This window comes from Rhinichthys klamathensis, unplaced genomic scaffold (genome assembly GCF_029890125.1).
Source record: "Rhinichthys klamathensis goyatoka isolate OS25496 unplaced genomic scaffold, OSU_Roscu_1.1 h1tg000127l_1, whole genome shotgun sequence".
Lineage (NCBI taxonomy): Eukaryota > Metazoa > Chordata > Actinopteri > Cypriniformes > Leuciscidae > Rhinichthys > Rhinichthys klamathensis.
Genome location: NW_026606664.1, coordinates 2,810,045 through 2,831,313, shown reverse-complemented (window position 1 = coordinate 2,831,313; position 21,269 = coordinate 2,810,045). Strand labels below are relative to the sequence as shown.

The 21,269-nt window shown below is 39.6% G+C and overlaps 1 protein-coding gene across 6 annotated transcripts in view; it reads right to left on the bottom strand.

The window, feature by feature from the left end:
* The window catches only part of nfia (nuclear factor I/A), a 154,221-nt gene extending 133,192 nt beyond the window's left edge, over positions 1 to 21,029 (bottom strand). Inside the window, exons 1-2 of one of the 6 annotated variants that reach the window (XM_056256530.1) lie at positions 20,894 to 21,029; positions 19,807 to 20,422 (exon numbers count right to left, since the gene is read on the bottom strand). In XM_056256530.1, coding sequence (XP_056112505.1) covers positions 19,807 to 19,902 — 96 coding nt within the window. In that variant the 5' untranslated portion in view covers positions 19,903 to 20,422; positions 20,894 to 21,029. The remainder of the gene's footprint in view (positions 1 to 19,806; positions 20,423 to 20,893) is intronic. The other 5 variants (XM_056256528.1, XM_056256531.1, XM_056256529.1 and 2 more) reach the window with 5 other exon arrangements.
* Positions 21,030 to 21,269: the final 240 nt, after the last annotated feature.

Here is a 21,269-nt window from a genome sequence, read left to right as displayed (position 1 = left end):
AAACGCTGATTCATCCAGTAATGAAACATTTATGAGTGAGTCATTGAATCATACATTCAAAGTATACTTTATAAAAAACGGTCTCCGCTTGATCTGACGACGCGCAAATTAAGGAACACAGACAGAGCCGGGTCCTTTCCATAATGACCAACACAATCTACCAGTTAATGTCTGGTTTAAGACGGGCAGTAAATAATGGCGCAAACACCAGTAAATCGACGAGCGCAAACCTTAGTAAATCACCTTGCACGATTCATTTAAATACTCTCCTCCTATAAATTTTGCATCTAAAAGTGAAACTCGACGTGCGAATAAGAAAGAATTGCCAATCTAATCTTTTACCAAATCGTTAAACTGCCTTCTCCCACCTCAGAAACATTGACAAGCTACGGAACATTTCTGTTTCTAATGCAGAAAAAAGACCTCTAGACTAGCCTGGGAAAACCCAGACAACTTCTGGCAAATTTAGATTTGCTCTGAAAGTTAGTCTGGCAAAGAGCTCATTCAAACCATTTCCAATCCGTCGAAATCGCGGCACCAATCAGAAACGTTGGGGCGGGCTTTACACGATAACGACAGCGCTGGGATTTTGAAGCCAATTTTGTAGCCTACATTACAAAGATGGATGCCTCCGTCGAACATCACTCGTTCGAATCAGCGATCGCGTCTGTTTTAAGCGATTTGAACGTTTCCTTTTTGTTAAAAACCGAGCAAAGAACAACACTCGGAGATGTTTCTGCCGCTCTGCATACGTCATCTCCTTCATCGCTCTGATTGGTTTCAGGTCTATCCGCGACGTCCGTTGGGGACTTCCCTCTGGAAATGATTTGTCTATGACGCTTTGCCAGACCATAACTCGGTTACAACTGAATGAATGAATGAATGAGGCATTTATATAGCGCTTTCATTTGTACTACTGTACACCCAAAGCGCTTTACAATCATATCAAGGGGTCTCTCCTCAACCAGCACCAGTGTGCAGCATCCACTTGGATGATGCGACGGCAGCCACAGTACAACGGCGCCAGTGCGCACACCACACACCAGCTATAGTTGGAGAGGAGAGAGTGATAGAGCCAATTCAGTGGATGGGGATTATTAGGAGGCCATGATTGGCAGGGGCCAATGGGTGGAATGTGGCCAGGACACCGGGGTTACACCCCTACTCTTTACGAGAAGTGCCATGGGATTTTTAATGACCACAGAGAGTCAGGGCCTCGGTTTAACGTCTCATCCGAAGGACGGTGCTCAACTGAGAATGGTCTGGTTTTAACCAGGCTACCTCTAGACTGGATGTTCTACTAAGTGGTTGTCCTGCATCCTCGTTAAACAAGCTACAGTTAGTCCAAAATGCAGCTGCTAGAGTTCTTAGGTCAAGAAAATATGATCATATAACCACAATTTTATCATCTTCTACACTGGTTACTATTAATTATCTAATTGAAAGTCGCCGAGCTCAAGTCAAAAGTCCGTCCTACCGATCTTGATGGACTGAAAGTCTATTGTACCACCCAGCTTTCATAAATGGCTGGCTGAAATGATTGCTGCACTCAAGCTCGAAAGGATTCGGTTTTCTAAAGCTGATGCTTCTAAAAAATTTGATAAAGTCTGGGGCCCCTTCCTTAAAGGGGTCATATAATGCCATTTTTGTACAAGCTAATATGATTCTTTAGGGTCTAAATTAAAAGTTTGTAATATACTTTAATTAAAAATTCTCATTAGTATTGTAAGAAAACACTTATTTTACCTGGTCAAAAACAGCTCTGTTTTCAGCACGCCGTTTCAGGGCATATGACTTTAAATAATCATGAGCTGTACTCACCCCGCCTCTCTGTTCTGTGCGTACACGTTTATAACACAATAACCATAACGCGTTGTTCATTATAAACGTGGGATTATGAATTATATTGAGAACGTCGTACATAGAAAACATGCCGTAATGTACCCTGAGTGTAAACCTTAGACGCATTCATTGTGAAGCGTGCAAGCGATTTGCAAAGATATAAATATTAATATAAAGGTTAATAAAACGTTACACTCACTTCAGTTGTTCTAGAGGTTCAGCAGGAACACGAATATCTGGTACCGATCCTTTATTCAGGAGTAGCTTCTTAGCAAAACCAGCTTTATACTGACCCTCCTCGTTTATAAAGCAGTCTGGTGTGTGAAATGATTCGCGCAAACATGAAAGCATTGACGTTGCTCGTGGGGAATATTCCCTTCGAAAACAAAACTCAGCCACTGCGTCTTCAGCGGTTCGGATTTGGGGACATTAAAATGACTGCTGTGTTCGTTATTGCACCCAAGAACAGAATACCACAATCGCTTAAACGCCATTCTGCTCATAGACAGTGCTCCAGCATATCAACAATGACCGCGCCGGTCCGCGCAGACTATGATTGACAGCTGGCTCACGAGCGAGGGCGGGTCTGTGTTGAAACGCTGCTGTCAATCAACAATCACGGGAGGGGCGTCCGACCGTGTGAACGGCTCGATTTGAGGCAGGGGAAAACATAAGGAGATTAAAACAAAAACACTGGATGGATTTTTATCATTATATGATGGTTGTGTACAGGCACTGCCAACACACATTTCAGTACAATCAACTTGAAAAAGTGCATGTACCATTATATGACCCCTTTAAGTATCTTTCTAAGAGTTGAAATATGTTTGGGCATATATGTAATATGGATGACTTATCTCTTTTATTTCTTCACTCCATTGTCAAAGTATTATTATTATTTTTTTTTTAAAGTTTGATTAAGTGATTTAAAGTGTAATTTCCTTCTCTCTGTCTGGTGCGGGTGTGGGTGGGGGCGGGAGATGGGGGTGTTTTTATTTATTTTATTTTATGTATAACATTTTTTTTGTAAACATTTTGTGAGACTTGGATATGTTTTGTGTTTGTATAAAAAACTGCTATAAATAAAATGTAAAAAAAGAAAAAGAAAAAAGTCCGTCCTACCCTCCCCCCCCCCGTTGGAGAAGTCGCCGCGCTCAAGTCAAAAGTCCATCTCCGTCAACCCAGCGAGATGGTTTGTACCCAGGGCCCAAAATTTGGTACTACACCCCTGTCTGTGAGGACTTCAGATGGTGCCAACTCTGAATCTACATGTACAACTGACAAATTTCTATATATTGTAAACATTATGATCACAAATTGTAATTGCTTTAATGAGCTCATTGTTTCTACCTAAATGAACACATGATTGATGTTAGTTAATTGCATGATTTGTATTATCTTAGAACTGTACATTTCTGGCATATGGACATTTGACACAGTCAACTCTGATAAGAGATTACACTAAACTGTAATGTAGAAACATGCATTTTCTGTCCAGCTCCTTTGAAACGGTATGTATTGTGAAAAGCGCCTTACAAATAAATGCGAATTGGATTGAATATGACTTGAGCAACCTGACTTGTCTTAAAAGGGACTTTAATTACCTCCAATGATCTACTAATATTGTAAATCAAAGCGAGGAGGACATTGAAATGAGTCCTAGTCCCAGCTGGCACTGGATCTGTCCCCGGTGAGAGCAGGCATGTACGCGGGCAGGCAAAAGAGGCCAAGTGTATTGCTGGAGGAGTTATGACAGGGCCAGGGAACCTGTGAAGGATGTGGCACATCTGACTACGGCTCCAGCACCATCTGTCAGCCTGGCAAAATCACTCATAAGCAGGTTACAGCTATGGCCTCCTGCAAGCCCTCGCTGCCTCTTATCTACACCCTGAGTGACCCGGCAGAGGGCAGAGTGGGTATGGAAGGACATGCATGAATCATGATGCACGGTATTGCGGAGACCACCTTCAGAAGCAAGACTTTAGAAGACGCCACCATCAAGGAGGGGACATTAAAGGGTAAAATTTTTTTTAAACACATTTGAGGAACACCAATATTGTGGTAATATATTCTTTCTGCAAGGCAAAACCTTACACAAAAGCTTGTTAAATCTAAAAGATTGCTAAAAGTAGAAAAGAAAAAAAAATACATTATTTATTAAAACATTAATAATTGTTCAAAATCATAAAACCAATTTTGGCGATCCAAAAAAAGTATTATAAATGATACAGATCAAGTTCAGGCAGTGGTTTGAGTGTGCATTTGTAAAAATAAAAAAATAAAACTGTTTGGGTTGAGTTAGTTTGTATGTGTGTTGGTTGATATCGGGACAGCTGGAGCCAATGGGCCATGGGAATACACTCATCATGAATATTCAGGCGCAGCCTCTGGAAGAAACAGCCGCCAGAGTGATGTCACATGTTCTAACAGTTGTGCGAGGCCACTTTCTGGGTCTGCTGGAGGATTGCAAATCAAAAAGAGAGAGGGAAATGACAGAGATATATACTTGCAATGTTCCTCTTTTGTCATTTTCTGTGTATGGTAACAACTGTAAAATATGAAGAAAAACTAATGATAAAAGATTAAGAAATACATTTAAAAAGTGTATGTTAAATAACACGTATCGTGTAGGCTAAATTGTGAAAATAATGTTGTTGTTTTTACGCATTTGAAACCGCACATCCTAAAATTATCCTTTCTTTTCCTTGAATAATCTTTTCCACGTTCCATATTTATGACGTGTCGGGGAATGTTGTACTGCGACCCCCGGAGCAAGTTCCCAAACAATGTTTCAGGGTTAAATAAAGTTCGAAAAACAACTTTTCCCTTAAATATTACAACTATACCGTTCACTTCCATTACCAATGGGAATAAAGACAAATCCTCATTTGGCTGACCAGATGTTCCAACAGCCAGAAACAACTGTCTGTGAAACCTGCCGTTTCCTCAAGAGATGCTCAAAGATCACAGATGCATCATCTGTTCTCAACAACAGGAAAACAATAGCATATTTTTGAATACTCAGAATGATCTTTCATTGAAAATGAAATAATTCAAATAGCATTAGCATGGTATGGTATTAGTTTAACAGCAATATAACAAAAATACAAATGTAATGCTTGTGAATACTTCCCTTTATGTTTAAAAAATCTTCTTGCAGGACATGTGAAAAATTGAAAAGCATCAGGTTGTGTTTATTTGTACAGCAAATTCAGCTCAATTTTATTTTCCAGTTTTCTTCATGGTGTCCGAGTCATCAACGGAACATGAGCCAAATCTGTTTCGGGAAACTTCTGTGTCATGGAAGTGATGTAGAGCGCAAAGCAGATGGGATAGATTAATTAGCCAATGTATGTTTAAGAAGAAAGGTATTTATTTGCGTGAGTGGCCAAGGGCCGGAATTAAAAGACCCGAAAAGAAATAAGGGACAGGCCAGTCGATCTTTTTTGGGGATCTCTATGAAACCAGCGTTTTCACAAGCTAGGAGCTATCAAGTTGCAACTTAAAGTGGTTTCAGGGAAATCATAAATAAATAAGAATAAAATAGTCAATCTGGAGCAGAGGAAAGCTCTTTGTTTACTGGCTGCTCAGGGGACCTGAAACGGACCCTCCGAATAAATAAATACAACCGCTACAGGAAGTTCAGCTGCTTCCCCTCAGGTCCAGTTTAGTTTTATTAGCTACAGTCCTGTAAAGATACTAAACAGTGACTGGCTCCCCTCCTTTCTCTCTCAGTCCTGCACGTGTACTTGCCCCACCGCATGCTCCAATACACCATTGCCCCGCTCAATGCAAGCCTGTAGAACTCATAAACATCCTCTCTCTGAAGAGATCTTCCAGACATACTTTCTCCAGGTGCAGCTCAAACAACAGCCAACTAATCAGCACTGGAGTATTGCTACCTACCCTTCCCTGTGCGGGCAGACCTGCTCAAAACGTACAAATTCTGTCATCATTTACTCACCCTCATGTCGGTCCAAACCAAAAGTCAAAAGGTGAAGAACATCCTGGCCAATCTTAAATATAATGAAAGTGAAGACCTCCAGAAGCTCCTAAATAGCCATAAAATTGGTCCATACAACTTGTGCACTATAGGCCCTGTTACACCTGGTGTTAAGATACGTTTCACAAGTAGATGAGGAAGACACATTCTCTGAACGTGACCGGAGGATCGGAAAAAATAACAGAGAGCAGCAGCTTTGGTTTCTACTCTGATAGAAGCAAAACCACACGAAACATTGTGTTAGAAATCAGGAATGGTGAGAACATTGTGCTTGGTACATTTTCCATCTTCAAAACAAACTAAGGTATTCAGCTAAGTTTAAATCCCGTCTCACTAGTGCACTTCCTATAATGTTTACGCATTAGGTCAGTAAGCGGAGAGCAGGAGGTCTTTTGTGGCTGTTCGAACACATTTGACCGCACAAGCGTTTACACTACGAAAGTAATCCGGTCTAATCCTTTTTGATGCGTTTTCAACTACATATAGAAGATTAAAAAGTTTTAGACCCTTTTTACACCTGTATTTAACATCGTCCACTTGTGATCGGATTGACGAAAACGCTTCTTAATATCAAGTGTAAATGGGGCCATACACTACAGTTCAAAGGTTTGGGTCAAAACTCTCTTATGCTCACTAAAGATGCATTTATTTGATCAAAATGACCAAAATTGTATCAAAATATTACCGCAATTTTAAATAAAATTTATCTTTTTGAATATATTTTAAAAAAGTCATTTTGATGGTAAAGCTAAATTTTCAGCATTATTACTCCAGTCCAGTCTGTGTCACATGATCCTTCAGAAATCATTCTAATTAGCTGAATTGCTGCTAAAGAAAGATTTCTTATTGCCAGTGTTGAAAACAGTTGTGCTGCCTAATATTTTTGTGGAAACCGTGATACTTTTTCCAGGATTCTATGATGACTAAAAAGTTCAAAAGAACAGCATTTATTTGAAACATTATATTGTCTTCACAGTCACTTTTAATCAATTTAATGCACCTTATAGGAAAAGGTATACATTTATTTTTATTTTTTTAAATGTACTATTTTATAGATACGACCAGGGCTTGAACTTTTTTGCTCACCAGCCACTGTGGCTAGTGGTTTTCTAAAGTTACTAGCCACACAGCATTTTTACTGGCCACAATTTGGACACCGGTACCATAGGGGAAAAACTATCATATAGATATTTTTAATAGCATCTCATAATTTGGCAGCCAGTATATTTGGCTACTGTCACTTTAAGACCTGACGCACGGACCCATTATACTGTTTTATATAGCCAATATATGTGTGAGCACAAAATCTGTGGGAATGAGTAAAATCGTGCTCAATACGCGCAATCCCTCACCAGAATTCAAGCCCTTTAGCACCAACAATATTCATCCGGAGCAAATAAAACGAGTGAGTAAAGGGTTGGTGTGTCAACTCGCTGTCGGAGAGATTAGAGAGCGAGAACACACAGCTGGTATCTTTTGTATCTATTCTGCGGAATATCGAAAAATCAATATTACTGCCAACACTAGATTGCACTTAGTTTATTATTTCGGATGCCTTTTTAAAAGACTACAATTGAAAAATGTATATTATATAAAATTCAACCCGCCAAAGTGGCTAGTAGGAGTGACTGCGTTACACGCAAACGCTGAAATCCACCCGCATTTGCCGGGTTGGCGGGTGTTAATGTCAAGCCCTGGATACGACCTATAATAGGTTTCTACCTATACTATTTTTACAATGTTTACTCTTAAATTGTTCAATAATATGTGTCCATGTACCTTGAATGTGGGGACAGGGAGAGGAACAAGAGGAGGACAGGTGTGTCAGTGCACCGGTGCCTTTTGAACGAGGGCACTGGGTGAACAGCTTGCTCTCAGCAGGGGTCCTACAGAAGGAGCAGGTGAAAAGCTATCCCCCTGCACCTCTTTTACAGTGTCTACCTGACACCGCACTGAGCGAGGGGTGAGGAGAAGAGGAAATCAGCCGATGGAGTCGTGAGCGAAGACGCCATCTGGCAAAGGTTTCGGTGGCAAAACTCTGCAAGTTGGGAGAAAAGCCATGCCATGGAAAGGTCAGGTGATAATGATGTCACTATCTTAAAGGATAAGGGGCTTAAAATATACATATGCATTACAGTTTCACTTAAGAAAAGGGAAAAAAAGGACAGTTGGACTTGTTTCTTCTTTTCTCATCCTCTCCAGAAGTTTTAAGAAACTGAACATGAACTATTGTTCTCATTTGTACAACGGGCAAAGTTCATTTATGCGCCAGTAGGGGGTACCACATGCCACAGCATGAAACATTCATATTTATAGACGACAAGGCCCAGACCAACCTGACACACAAATTAGCTCTGGCCAGAGTGAGCAAGCGCTCAACCAGAGATCTCCAGCTGGACTGGACGCAGGTCCAGACTGATGTTTACAAGCTTCACTGGCTCTCACGTTTCATTGGTCTATTATTTAACAAACCTTTTCTTTCTTCACAAAAGTTATCCTTATGTTAGCTCAATTCACAGTAATGCAGAGTTTAGATCTTGCTTGAAAATGTCTGATCTGGACAGAGAGGCCAGTTTGCCTCCCACCCCCCACTCTCTGCTGGGACACCTAATCTGGTTCATTAATGCTCCCAGTCGACCATCAGGGCTGGTCTCCCACAGATAGCTCAGATTTCAGCCGTCAGTGGCGCACCTGTGCCATCACCTGCTCTACACACGTTTAGTACTGTTTTAAAACCAGTATGTACAGAAATTATTACTTAAAGTGGGGTATTTTTTCAACTCCTGTTGTCCCTGTTGGATAAAAAGGAACTGACGCTCCGCAACAAGGTGAATAGCGCACAGCTGAAATTGATAAGTCCTGAAAAATGTAGCAATTATTTACAGTGTCCAAGCAATCTTACATTCAGCAAGAGCCATAGGCGGTGCTGCCGAAAAAGGGGGAACATTTGTTCCGGGGCCTGGTTTGAGGGGAAATTAATCGCGATTTCGACTGATCACACCGGTAGGCCCGTGATGAAGGTTTTGTACTAGGCCCTGGCTATTGGTAAAATATTCCAAGTCAATGGGTAAGAGAGCAAAAGAAGAGGATCTTTGTCAGGGGAAGCACATTTAGACATGGGAAGATGGAAACAATTAGAGTTAAATGGGACCTGAGTGTGCCAGCGGATGGCTTGGATTTGCAGTAAAGAGGATTCCGGCTGGGCTTATTGATTGCAAGAGGATGTCTCCACTTAAGAAGGCAACGCCCTCACCTTCTCCAGACCACACCGCAGCATTCAAACTCTGGGATAGTGGGTCACCCAAAAGCCGGATCATTGACCGGTCTACACTGCTGCTTTACCCATGCAACTTTAAACATGATTAAATCTTTTTTTTGAGGAGGAGGATCCATTAGATTTAACAAATGTTTACACTACAAACAACTGGCCCAGCATCAAAACCTTGTTTGTAAGTGTGCCAGGTAAAGACAAGGAGATAGTTCAAAGTCGTTACATGACAATCTGTCTTTTTGAGACTGGCATAGCCCAATGTGGCCTTGCTCATATGGACAGATGGGAATCGTCGGTTGCTCTTTGCTATAAAAACAAATACTCAACTGCATTATGCACATATAGACTTGGCAAGCTCAAACTCAGTGTGAATGTGTGCAAAACTATACCTCGAAAGGTCCAACCAGGTCCAGTCCAAATGCTGTACTTATGAGTGCCATAACTTCAGCATATTCCAGCTCTCAACCCTGTGCCCTCCAGCGTGGCCCTTGCCAGACAGCAAGAGGACAGTCGGCCCCCTCGCTGGCTTGTCCCTGCAAGCATCCCTCGGCTGCAAAGGGGGCAACAGAGTTCCTGGATGCATCAGGGCTACAGATGTGCTGCCAGCTTTGCCAGGGGTCACCTTGGAGAGGCCTGTGGCAGCTTGTCCCCTAGCTCCAGCTGGCTCTCACTTTAATCTGCCCAAAGAGGGGGGGGGGGGGGGGGGGATACGGGAATACGGCATCTCATACAGGATAACCCATGTGGATATAGCGTTAACCACTATTTGGTTTAGCACAAAAAAAAACTTAAATGCAAACTGTGTAAACCTAAATGAGACACTTGCAGGGATGTTGGCCTCCAGAGATGCCCCCACCAGCTGTTAAGCCTCTCCAGAGTCATGGGGTCAGCAGCACCCCCTGTTGGAAGCATGGAAGCATGTGTAACATGGCGACAGGCTCAGGGGGGTCATGAGGTGCCCTGCACCGGGCAGGCATAAGTAATGGGGCCTCCCTGCTAGGAAGGCACAGCTCTGAATCAATTTAATTAGATGGGCGGAGAGGGGTGAGTGGGACAGGACACACTAAGTTTCAGTTTTTTAACATGCAGGCAGCTAATAACATATGTCCACTATTAGAAACCAATAAACCAAGAGCCTGTGCATTTCATTGAGATTTACACATTTAAAGTGTGTTGTTAAGAACAACGGAAAAGTGAAGGCCTAAAATTCCTTTAACTGCAGTAAAATCACTAATGTACATCCTCATCTGCTTTATTTCTTTTAAAAAATTGCCAGCAACATCATGGTAATGGTATATATGACGATAGTTATTTTTGCCTGAAATTCATTCTCAAATTTTACAAAAAATACAGTATCACCTGTGTAAATATCAGGTGGATGGTGGTTGAACAGGTAGACTATGTGCAAGTGACATATCTCTGACCTTATGAAAGTAGGCCAATTCTCTCATTATCTGGCAACAAGCAATGTTTTCCAGAGGTGATTGCAGTGGTGGTCTTATCATATTTAATCTCCTGATTTCAGTGACATCTGTCCATACTGCCGCTCTCTCACATGCACTCTGTCCTCTGCATGTCCTGCCTCCATCAGCATCGTCACCCAACAAACACACTCATCTCTGATCATTCACTGAACCGTAATCTCGCCTAATCTAACTAGAGATTTTTAATGAATTAAGTGGCAATCTAGATTTTATTTTCAGTAACCATCCACTCATCTGATTGATTGTAAAATCAGGCCTACATCAGACAGATGAGTTTTAAAGTCCTATAAACACTTCTAACAGGTCATAATTAAACTAGGACACACAGGGACATTAAAAAAAGAAAAGAAAAAAAACAATATCATAATAAACAATAATAATTACAGTTTCAGGGTCAATTTTGTTAGCATATACACACTGACACATACACTGTTGTTACACCCAACTTAACATCCTGTGCATACTACAAATACAGTTCATATTTCAAGGTTTTGGTTGTCTAAGGCCAAACACAGGGAAAATACCCTCACATGTTTTTGCCAAAGCTTAAGTGGGAACATACAGTACTGGGCCTTCACAAGCAGAGAAAATGACCAATTCTGTATAAAGAGGACACCAGTATGGCACAATCAGAGCATTATGTGAACACATAGATGAACACTTGAGCAACATTTAAAAATGAGTTGGATATTACAGCATTAGATAATATATGAATGAGATGATATATAATTATATCATATTATTATTTTAGATTCATGTTATGTTTATATTATATGAATGCCATTCCATTAGATAAAATAGCAAGCAAAGTGGTATATTTAAAATAAAATTAATAAATGGACAGAATACAAATGTTCAGACAATTGAAGCTAATTCATTAATTCCACAATCTAATTCAATGTCATTCATATAATATATATAAAACATTCTGGGGGTTAATTTCAGGCAAAAACATTTCAAAAAAGAAATTTGAAGGTTTTAAATAAAAATATTATATAATAATAAATACCAGATTTTATTGTGACAGTTTACTGTTGTCAAATATTAGAGAAACATGTCCATAGTTTCTTTCTCCACTAAAAATCACATTGAAATAAAAAAAGGGCTCGGAAAAGTGAAGTTAGATCTGAGAAAATGCACTTGCATATCTTTGCAAATGCCACTTGGAATGATCAAATGCAACGAAATCAATTAATTTTGTGTGGCTTAAGAGTCCAAAGTTTTGGTGCCACTCTTTATTTCAGCATGATTGCTAACATTATAAATGGCGATGGCAGGTACTTGATGACTTATTTTAGTCAATTTCAAAACATTTTAGTCCGACAAGCAAACATCACGCACTGTGACTTCTACAACGGAAGGTGTGGTTCAGTGGCTACAAACTACGGTCATAAATCAAATAATTGAATGTTTGGAGATCACATCGTCAGATATTTTGGAGCAGGTGAGTGTGGTGGTGTTGTTAGAGACTAGAAGGGATAATAGCTCTGGCCGTGATCCAGTGATACCAGTGAAGCCCTGCACCCACAAATACTACCCATGTTCCCCCTTCAATTGGCGACTTACACCTTTTTTTGGCAGCAAAATGGTGGATGGCTGGAGACCAAGATGAAGGCTATGAAAAAAAAAAACAGTTCTCACCCCCCTATCACACACACACACACACAGATACAGACGCAAAAATACCCCTCCAAATACCAGATGGTGTTTTTGGAATCTGTTTCCTTGTTTTTTTTTCATGACAAAAAAAAGAAAGACAACTCCCAAAGACCACGCATTCTGCATACTTGGGTACGGAGCCATACAACCGCCGCTGCGTTCATGGAAAGACGAGTATCAAGTGAGACATGACAGCGAAAACTTTATAAACAAACTGATGATTGCGGCTTGGAGAACAAGAAAAGACAAGTAGAAAAAAAGTGTGCCAAACTGCAAAGATGAGATACTTTGGTTGAGGCCATAATTGGCAAATAAATGGCTGAGTGCCATGGCACAGTCCATACCTGGTTTAGAAACTCCTCAGAGACATCCTCAAGAGCTGATATCAACCTTTCGAATACATCAAGCCTGTATTAAGCATATGAAAAAGTACTGAAAAGGAGATCGGCACTGGAAAAGTCACTGGATTTAGTTACATCACGCATAATTGGGTATAAATGACATAAAACCAAACAGTTGTCGATCTTTCTACTGGATTAAAACCGAAAGAGAGTTTTTCACAGCGATGCCATAGAACCATTTTTGGTTCCCCAAGAAGTTCTCAGCGAACAGTTCTTAAAAGAACAATTTTATCTTAGTGTGAAGAACATTTTTTTTACTATAAAGAACTTTTTGTGCAATGGAAAGGTCCTACGGATGTTAAAGGTTCTTCATAGAACCACAGATGCCAATAAAAAGTCTTTACAGTATTTTTAGAAGTGTACCTAAACTCTTTAAAAGAAGCATCTGAAGGGAGCATCTTCACTCTTATTGTCCCAAACAAGACAAGAAAAAGGCACCAGACTGGCCCAAAGACCCAGCTGTCTTGGCCAGTAGCCATAGATCTCTAGGGAGAGAAAAAGAGAGGGGCAGATAGAGAGCGAGAGAGTACAAGAAAAGCGAGGGACTTGGGCGAAAGAGCGACAGAGAAGGGGAGGGGGCTGCCCTGCCGAGAGTGGCGTTCCACACAGAGCCATGCCAGGAATAGAAAAGGGTCCTTTTTCTCACATAGCGACCCCTAACCCCCACTAGACAGCAGGGATTTCACACGCATCTCTTCCACACAATTGATCCTTTCATTCCACAGCATAGACACACAGGCTTAGATCGAAAAGAGGGGGAGTTAGGGAAGGTATAAGGGAGACAACAGGACGAACCGACTCACAAACAGCTTTGATAGCATCAGGTCAGATATAGACGAACACAGACACTTTGTGTGTATGGAGAGGACTGTTTTACGGCAGTTGGGCCAAATCGTCCTTAACGCTCGTTCTACATGCTTAGAAAAGGCCATTTGGCCTTGGCAAGGGTATAGGTGTCACATAGCAGTGACAACCCGGCCACTGGGAGCAGCCATCAACCTGTCTGCGTCGCTATAATGGAGAAATGTGGCACATTACACATTTAATATGCATAATGGGTTTAATAGGTTTCAGTGCAAAAAGCTTAAACATTTATTTCTAATTATACAAATTACATATATGAGATTAATTATATTTAATTATATTTATGATAGCATTTATATATATACTGTATATATTTATATATATATACTGTATATATTTATATATATATATATTAGGGGTGTAACGATACACGTATTCGTATTGAACCGTTCGGTACGAGGCTTTCGGTTCGGTTTTCGGTACGCATTTTTAAACCGAACGGTTCGTTGGACCATTTTTCCTGCAGACCAAAATTTCTTTATTTCAAATGTAGGCGCGTCGCGCGTGGCAAGCGCGCTCATAATGTAAGAGACGCTGGCGTGACCACAACATTGGCCAACATCAAATGGCAAATGTAATGTAAGCGGAACGAAACTGAGCCGCTCGTTATTGTGTGGTTGACGGACCGTTTATCAGTTTGGACCAATGCAGCGCGAGCCGATCTTAATCAAGCAGCACTGTTACTACACAGCCAAATCCAGTAAAGAAAACATTTGAATTCGCCACTGAAGTAATCATCGCTGCGAGATCTAGTGAGACACATTCACATTTCTCTGTTATTAACGGATCAAACAGCGCTGAAGTGGAAACCAGGAAGAAACATTGTGCCATGAATGAACTATTCAGTGTCCACAGATCAGCAACATTCACCATGGATTTACTGTAGTAACACTACTAACTGTAACCATGGAAGTTTGGCAGGAAAAGTAGGCTATAATGCGTTCAAGTAACATTAAGTCGGTTTTATTTTGACATTATGAATACAATTGCCCTCAAATGTTAATCTGAACTAAAGTAAACCTTTGTTTATAACTACTACAATATTACATTTCATTTTGTCCAAGGAGCTGTTTTGTTTTATAAGCTCCTAAGAAAAGTCAAGTATAGCTCCATCATTGCTCAAAGTAAAAAAATATCATACTTTATGATGTTAGTTTTAATAAAAATATAATTAAAAAAATTAAATCAAGGAAAATTCTCTGGCATTTCTTTCTTTTTGCTGTATCGAAAACATACCGAACCTTACCGAACCGTGACAAGTGTATCGTATCAAACCGAGAATTTTGTGAACCGTTACACCCCTAATATATATATATATATATATACTGTATATATATATATATATATAAGCTGCTCTTAAAATAGTCATCAATGTAATTTCTTCAAAAACTTTTGTGAGAAAGTATGTTGGTCTCAAAAGGAACAACAGTAGAATCCAACATGAAGCACCTATTTTTGAAAAACATTGCAAAACGGTCCAGCATATTTGATAAGACACAAAGGTTTCTCAGTTAATATCTTGAACTGACTCCAAATTCAGCTTCCTTTACTTCCTCTGTTGTTTTCGTTTTCTTTTTTTTCTTTTTTGAACCACGGACCCACATCCAAATCTGATCCACGTTTCTTCGCATCTCTTGATGGAAAGCCAACAAAACAATCGTGTGCCAAGTGCGAGCTTGAGAGAATGCTAAAATTCACCTGTCAATATTCTCAGAGCCCATCAATTAATGTATTCCAAAACGCATTTCACAGCTTCTGGCAGTTTTAATATGGGGGGGGGGGGCATTTATATATGCATAAATGAACAAAATGAGCTCTTGGAACTGGTAATGAAACACTAGGCTCATGAAGCAGATATACATCACATTACAAAAGAGGCAAAGACACCCTCAGGCACATTTTCTACAAAAGACATTAAACATATGAACGGATATTAGAGACTTTGCTTAAGTCAAGCAGAAAGTCTCCAAAGTTAAAAAAAACTACTCCGAAATCAGAATTCTTTATAATGCAAGTCTGCCTACTGAGTAACTAAAAAATATATCATAGAGTGTTTTGATCTCTCTCTCTCTCTCTCTCTCACACACATACCGGTATATATATATATATATATATATATATATATATATATATATATATGTGTGTGTGTGTGTGTGTGCGCGCCCATATTAAGTGAAAAAACAAACATTTGCTAGGGCAGAATTGCTTTTTTAAAGGTGCTGCTCTGTCACCCATTGACAAATTAATTCCGACTCCATCAGGTGGGCGGTGAGTCATTCAGGGCTGGTAACGCGAAGCACATTAACAGATTGAGAGTCACTGAACGCTCAGTGTGTGCCCTGAGCACCAGCCCCGCTCTGGAGGTCTGAGCGAGTGGGATAGAGAAGCTGCTCCCTCGCTTCAGGGCTCGGCCTGGAAGTCCCAGAGTAGAGACACTGAGAGAGCATGCGGTGCTCAGGAAGTTCAAGCAGACAATTTTAATCCTCCAATTTCCTCCACTCTAATCATTTCTCCGTAGTCCACGGTGGAGGCCAAATTAGAAACATCTTCCACTCCGACATAACGCACACTACCCGGACAACAGGCGGCAAAAATGGGACGTTGTGTAAAACAAAGTGCCACAATAGATTTGTGTCAGGTTTTGTCATGTGGTGTTAGCGCTTTAAAGCATTGTTACATTCCAAAGTGTGTGTAATAAAATAAAACTGCTTTACTAAATAACCTAAAAGTAGGCCTACTTTTTATTGAACTACTTTTTAAAATTAACACCAGCTGTGAGTTGTTCTAACAATCTAGGTTGCTTATTTCACTGGTGGATTATTATTCAGCATTATAAAACAGAAGAACATTTCCAATACTTTACAATACACAAATAAATGACACAAATGTGCTTGCAGAATTGATTTATCAGTACTTAATTTGAAAATTTGAAAATATAAAAAGGCAAAAAAACACAATTACTAATCATTGAGAGTCCTATAAAAAGATATAATAATCTAAATCCAATATAAGAAATAATCGCAAATTCATGAATAATTTATTTTCCATTATATCCACTCAAGGTCGCCTTAAGACCATAATTAATACGTTTTACATATGCTGGATGCAATTATATCGCATTATAATTATAAGGTCCTATTCAAAAGCTTCTTCAATATATTGCAATAACCCAGAACATATTTAAACGGCACGTGTGAAGAGAATTAACACGGAGGGCTTATGAAACCTGACAGTGTTTTTGTCTCTCTTTTAACCTAATTTGATCTGTGACGTTAGCGCTGCGGGCAGCGTTTTCCAGTGGACCCTTACAGCAGCGATCATATAATGATTTTATGCCCTCGCCCTGTTCCCTACGACTCTCACCCTCAAATTTTGTCCCTCTCGGGGGTGTCTGCTCACTGACAAGCAGATTAGAGAAGTGCCAATTGTACAGAGGATAAAATCCCATTAGCCCCTTAGGTGGTAAGGGATCCCATCACAGCAGCATTAGTGCATTGGTGAGTGGACATCACACCCGATCTGGTCCGCTTCTCTGCCCCAAAAGCTCAAGCACCGCAGGAGAACAAGCGGTGTTAATTGCAGCGGGTATTTTAAAATAATGTCTACATGCATTAAAGAAGCTTTATAAAGGATATGGATGATTACATTTTTATTTTAAGTGAGGATGTCGGTGTTGCTCGCTCTTCAATTATCCACTAAAAAACTAAACATGTTCTGACAATCCAACTGTGACATTGAACTTATAGATGCACAAATAGCCATGTGAAATGTAATAAAAGTGTACATTTAATATAAATGTAAACAGAGAGCAGCGTATTGGTTGTCTGGATGTTTCAGGCATTAGTGGTCAAGTAAAAGCAGAAAAGGGCAAAGAAAAGGATGGCTGAGGAGGTCACATTTTGATCCAATCATTAAACTACATTTCACTTAAAAATACCGTACAGAAAAAATACAGATTATTTTTACTTTCAATGTTTGTATCTTTCCTTTTATCCCCCTAAAAAATACATAAAACAACCATGTGAACTAATGAAAAATTAATTACTAAATCAAGCATTTATTTCACCAAATCAAAATGTTGAATGCTAATTTTAAGAGTGATATCAGAAGGGGATTTTTATTTAAAGAAAATTAATAGTTTAAACAAGGTGAGCAACATTTTTTTTAATAATATTAAATCCTATTTTATATAAATATTATATAAAAAAAAATGTTTGTGTGTGTGTGCGTACAAATGTTACATTTAAAATCAGCATTACTAATTACTGGAAATACAATATGGCAGATACAAACGCGGCAGATACAAACGCATACAAAATCTTGTGATCTAAACTTGGCCACATGTTGCATTAGGAAAACATTAGTGCTTTAACTAATGACAATTTGAATATATAAATAATATTTCAAATTCTCACAATATTTTTGCAAAAACATTTATCAAATGTGAATTTAGAATTTGTGGAATTCGATTTCAGAATTTGAAACTATATCAAGTCACAGAAAAAAAAACACTAATATTTTAATATTCTTAAAACAATTCAGGTTTTAAAAACCTTAATGTGCACTATATTGTGATTTGCAAAGCAACAAATGTATTTAAAAATGTTAAGTTGTCATTAAATTGCAAAACATATTAAGACCAGCACAACAGAATTGAGTAATGTCACGCATCTCTGTTCTCCGTTATCTTTGCAAGCCAAATTAATAAGATATTAAAGGAAGTGCAATTTATGATCAATGGAGAAAAAAAAAATGCATACAAACTCATAAGCATCAAAATCTGAACATCAGTAAATCTAACAAATTAAGGACAAAAAAGTCCCAAAGCAGTTGCACAAGCTCACATTCCCGCGGTGCATCGCGGAGACGGATTCGTGCACATTACCACCCTCAACTTCAGCGAAACTGCACCGATCCCATTAAGCCCTCCACCCAGATACCAGAATATAACATTTCTCTTCCTCTAATCTGGGCGCTCAAGTAGTTTCCCATAAAGGCGGTAAAAGAAACATGTACTCCAGTTTCTCTCTCACCAACTTTCCTCAGCAGTGTCATACAGAGAGACAAGCTCGTGTGACCCGGGTGAGGGGGAAAGTGGAAGGAGGGGGAGACACAGTTTGAGATCTGAAGTTTATGCCCCCCAACTGGCAAATAATACAGTTATTGTTCCCGTGCAACACAACTACCTAGTGTTTAAGTTGGCAAAGGAGTGTCTGCAACAAAAAAACAAGTACTTTCGGACACCATGAAGGTTTGTTCAAAAAACAGCAATTATAATAACGCTGGCAATAATGCTGTTTAAGTTCAAGCAGGGCTAATGAATCATTGCCTATAATGAACCCTGGACACTCTGAAAAAGCCTTTCATGTACCCGACGCGGCTCATTTGTATAACTGCCGGCCACAATAGACTATTGTGAATCCCTACCCCTCCTCATCTCGCTGCGATCTACAAACCAGACTTTTTTTTTCCTCTCCCACTTTCACCTCTCTTCATTTCTGGTGGAGCGACAGTTATGTCAAAGGTTGTCTGGCCTCACTGACCACAACAAGCAAGTTAATCTGCCCCGGCACAGAGTCCGTCTTGTCCCAGAACACTTTGGAGTTTTTTTTTCCCTCTCCCCTCTTCATGCTTTAATTGCAGCGACGGAGTGTCATAGCCGAGGAGCGGAGCACCGACTGAGCACTGAGCGACCGACCGCGTGCACCACAAAACCTCAGTGTAAACAAGGGATTAAAAGAATCGATGCAAGACCTGTCCTGTTTCTCCTTCTTTGGACTCCTGCGCAAAACTTTTCTGTCAAGTGAAAGCGGAACATGCTGAGGAAGAAAGAAAAAAAACACACGAGACGTCTCGTTTGCGGATACGGACTGACAGCAGAAAAGTAATGAATGAATGAGAAATGTCACAAAAGTGACAAAAGAGCTTTTGTTTTCGACGAGGATATATTTTTCTGCACTCAAGTATATTAAAAAATGGAGTCGATTGTTATCTGACATCTTTAACAAAGTGGACAATAAAAGAGGAGTACATTAAAGAGCACACAAAGAAGACAAATGTGACAGGAGCCACAGAGGAGCTATTGTATGGAACAAAACTAAAATAAAAAAAAAAAACGAATTGCCACCAACTGGACAAAAAAGGAAGAGAGGAGTTTCAAAAAACAAAGTGTGTTCTGTGTGCATAACAACGAAGGAGGGAAGTTTTTCTTAAAAAAAAAAAAAAAAAAAAAGGTAAAAGAAGAAGAAGAAGAAGAAAAAGGTTTGGTCGCTGCCAACTTACCATCCACCAAGTCCTGGCCGAGATGTCGTAGCAGAGCTGCCATTTGATGGAGCCTTCCGAGGTTTTAGCTGCCATTACGCTGTCAGCAAGCTTCATCTGATGCTAGTGCACTCACCGGAGATAAGACACCTAATTGAGAAAACATTTGCACTGGCATGTTGGGCAACATGTAGCCCACTCCATACCATATGGAATCATGGGTAAAAAAAATCCTTGACAATGAACCAATCTCACGCAGACCCCGTGGCAAGGTGAGCGGCAGTCATCTGCTCACAGAGCGAGCTGTCCTTAAAAAAATACACCACAATGATGAGCCCTTTTTTTCCACATCACTGAGTGCCTGAGGTCCTTTTTTCTCCTTAATTAGGGCTCGCGCTTCATCACCGCCACCATCATCATCACTATCACAATTTAGTTGACTTAGGTCTGCTCAAGATCTTTTTCTCCTTCATTCACTTTTTTTTTGGAGGAGTGGAGAGATTTAATAGGACAGAGTCAGGTTGCGGGAGTTAAGGGAACGGACTGATGCGCCACAGGCTATTAGCCTGAAATTCTGCTGGACAGATGGAACTACTTAAAGACTATCATGCAATGTTTTGTTTTGGACTTCTTCCCCCTGTGCGGGAAAAAGTTCTTTTTTGGGGGCAAATTTATTTTCGAATCGTAGTAGAGAAGAAATAATCAGCGCTTATTGACAGTTCTGCTTTTACAATCTTCAAATTATTTTACTGTAAATTATTAACAAAGTTATGGCACTGACCATGCTGATACAATTTACGGCGACACTCGCATATAACAGTTTCTACAGTATTTTCTAATTCAAGAAAACTTTTATTCCTTTATTTCTTTTTAAAATTAAGCATGCGAGTACAACAGGTTTTTTTTTTTTTTTTGCAAATGATTTTATTATTAAAACATAATAACACTATATCTATTTTTTAACTTTGAAAACTTTATATATATTCTATTTTCTTGAAAGCATTTTCTCAAAAGTGATATAGCGACAGAGGTTATGAGAGGTCTGGGTGCTTCAGGTTCCTAAGTAAGGGGAATACCTGAGATATGGGCAAGAGAGGGAGAGACTAACCATCAAACAGTTCTCCCATTGTGACGCTGGCTGAGGAATGTGATTTAGCCGGAGATATTGGGAACATTGTTGGGAAAGGAGAAGTGGAGCACCACAGGTAACCCTTACTCCAGGGTCTGGGTCGGCAAACCTATAGGCAGATTAAAAAGATTGGTCATCAACTATTTTGCTTAGTTGAAAATACACTTAAAACAATCGTCTTGAAAATGCCTTATGTTAATTAAATGATTCCCAGCTTGAAAAAACAACAACAATTAAATACTTTTAAAATAAAATAAGACTTCAAAATAATGTCCTTAGCATCAATCAAATTCAACATGGCAAAATTTCGCAATAGTTATTCAAAAATATTTTAAGACATTTTAGCTTTATTATT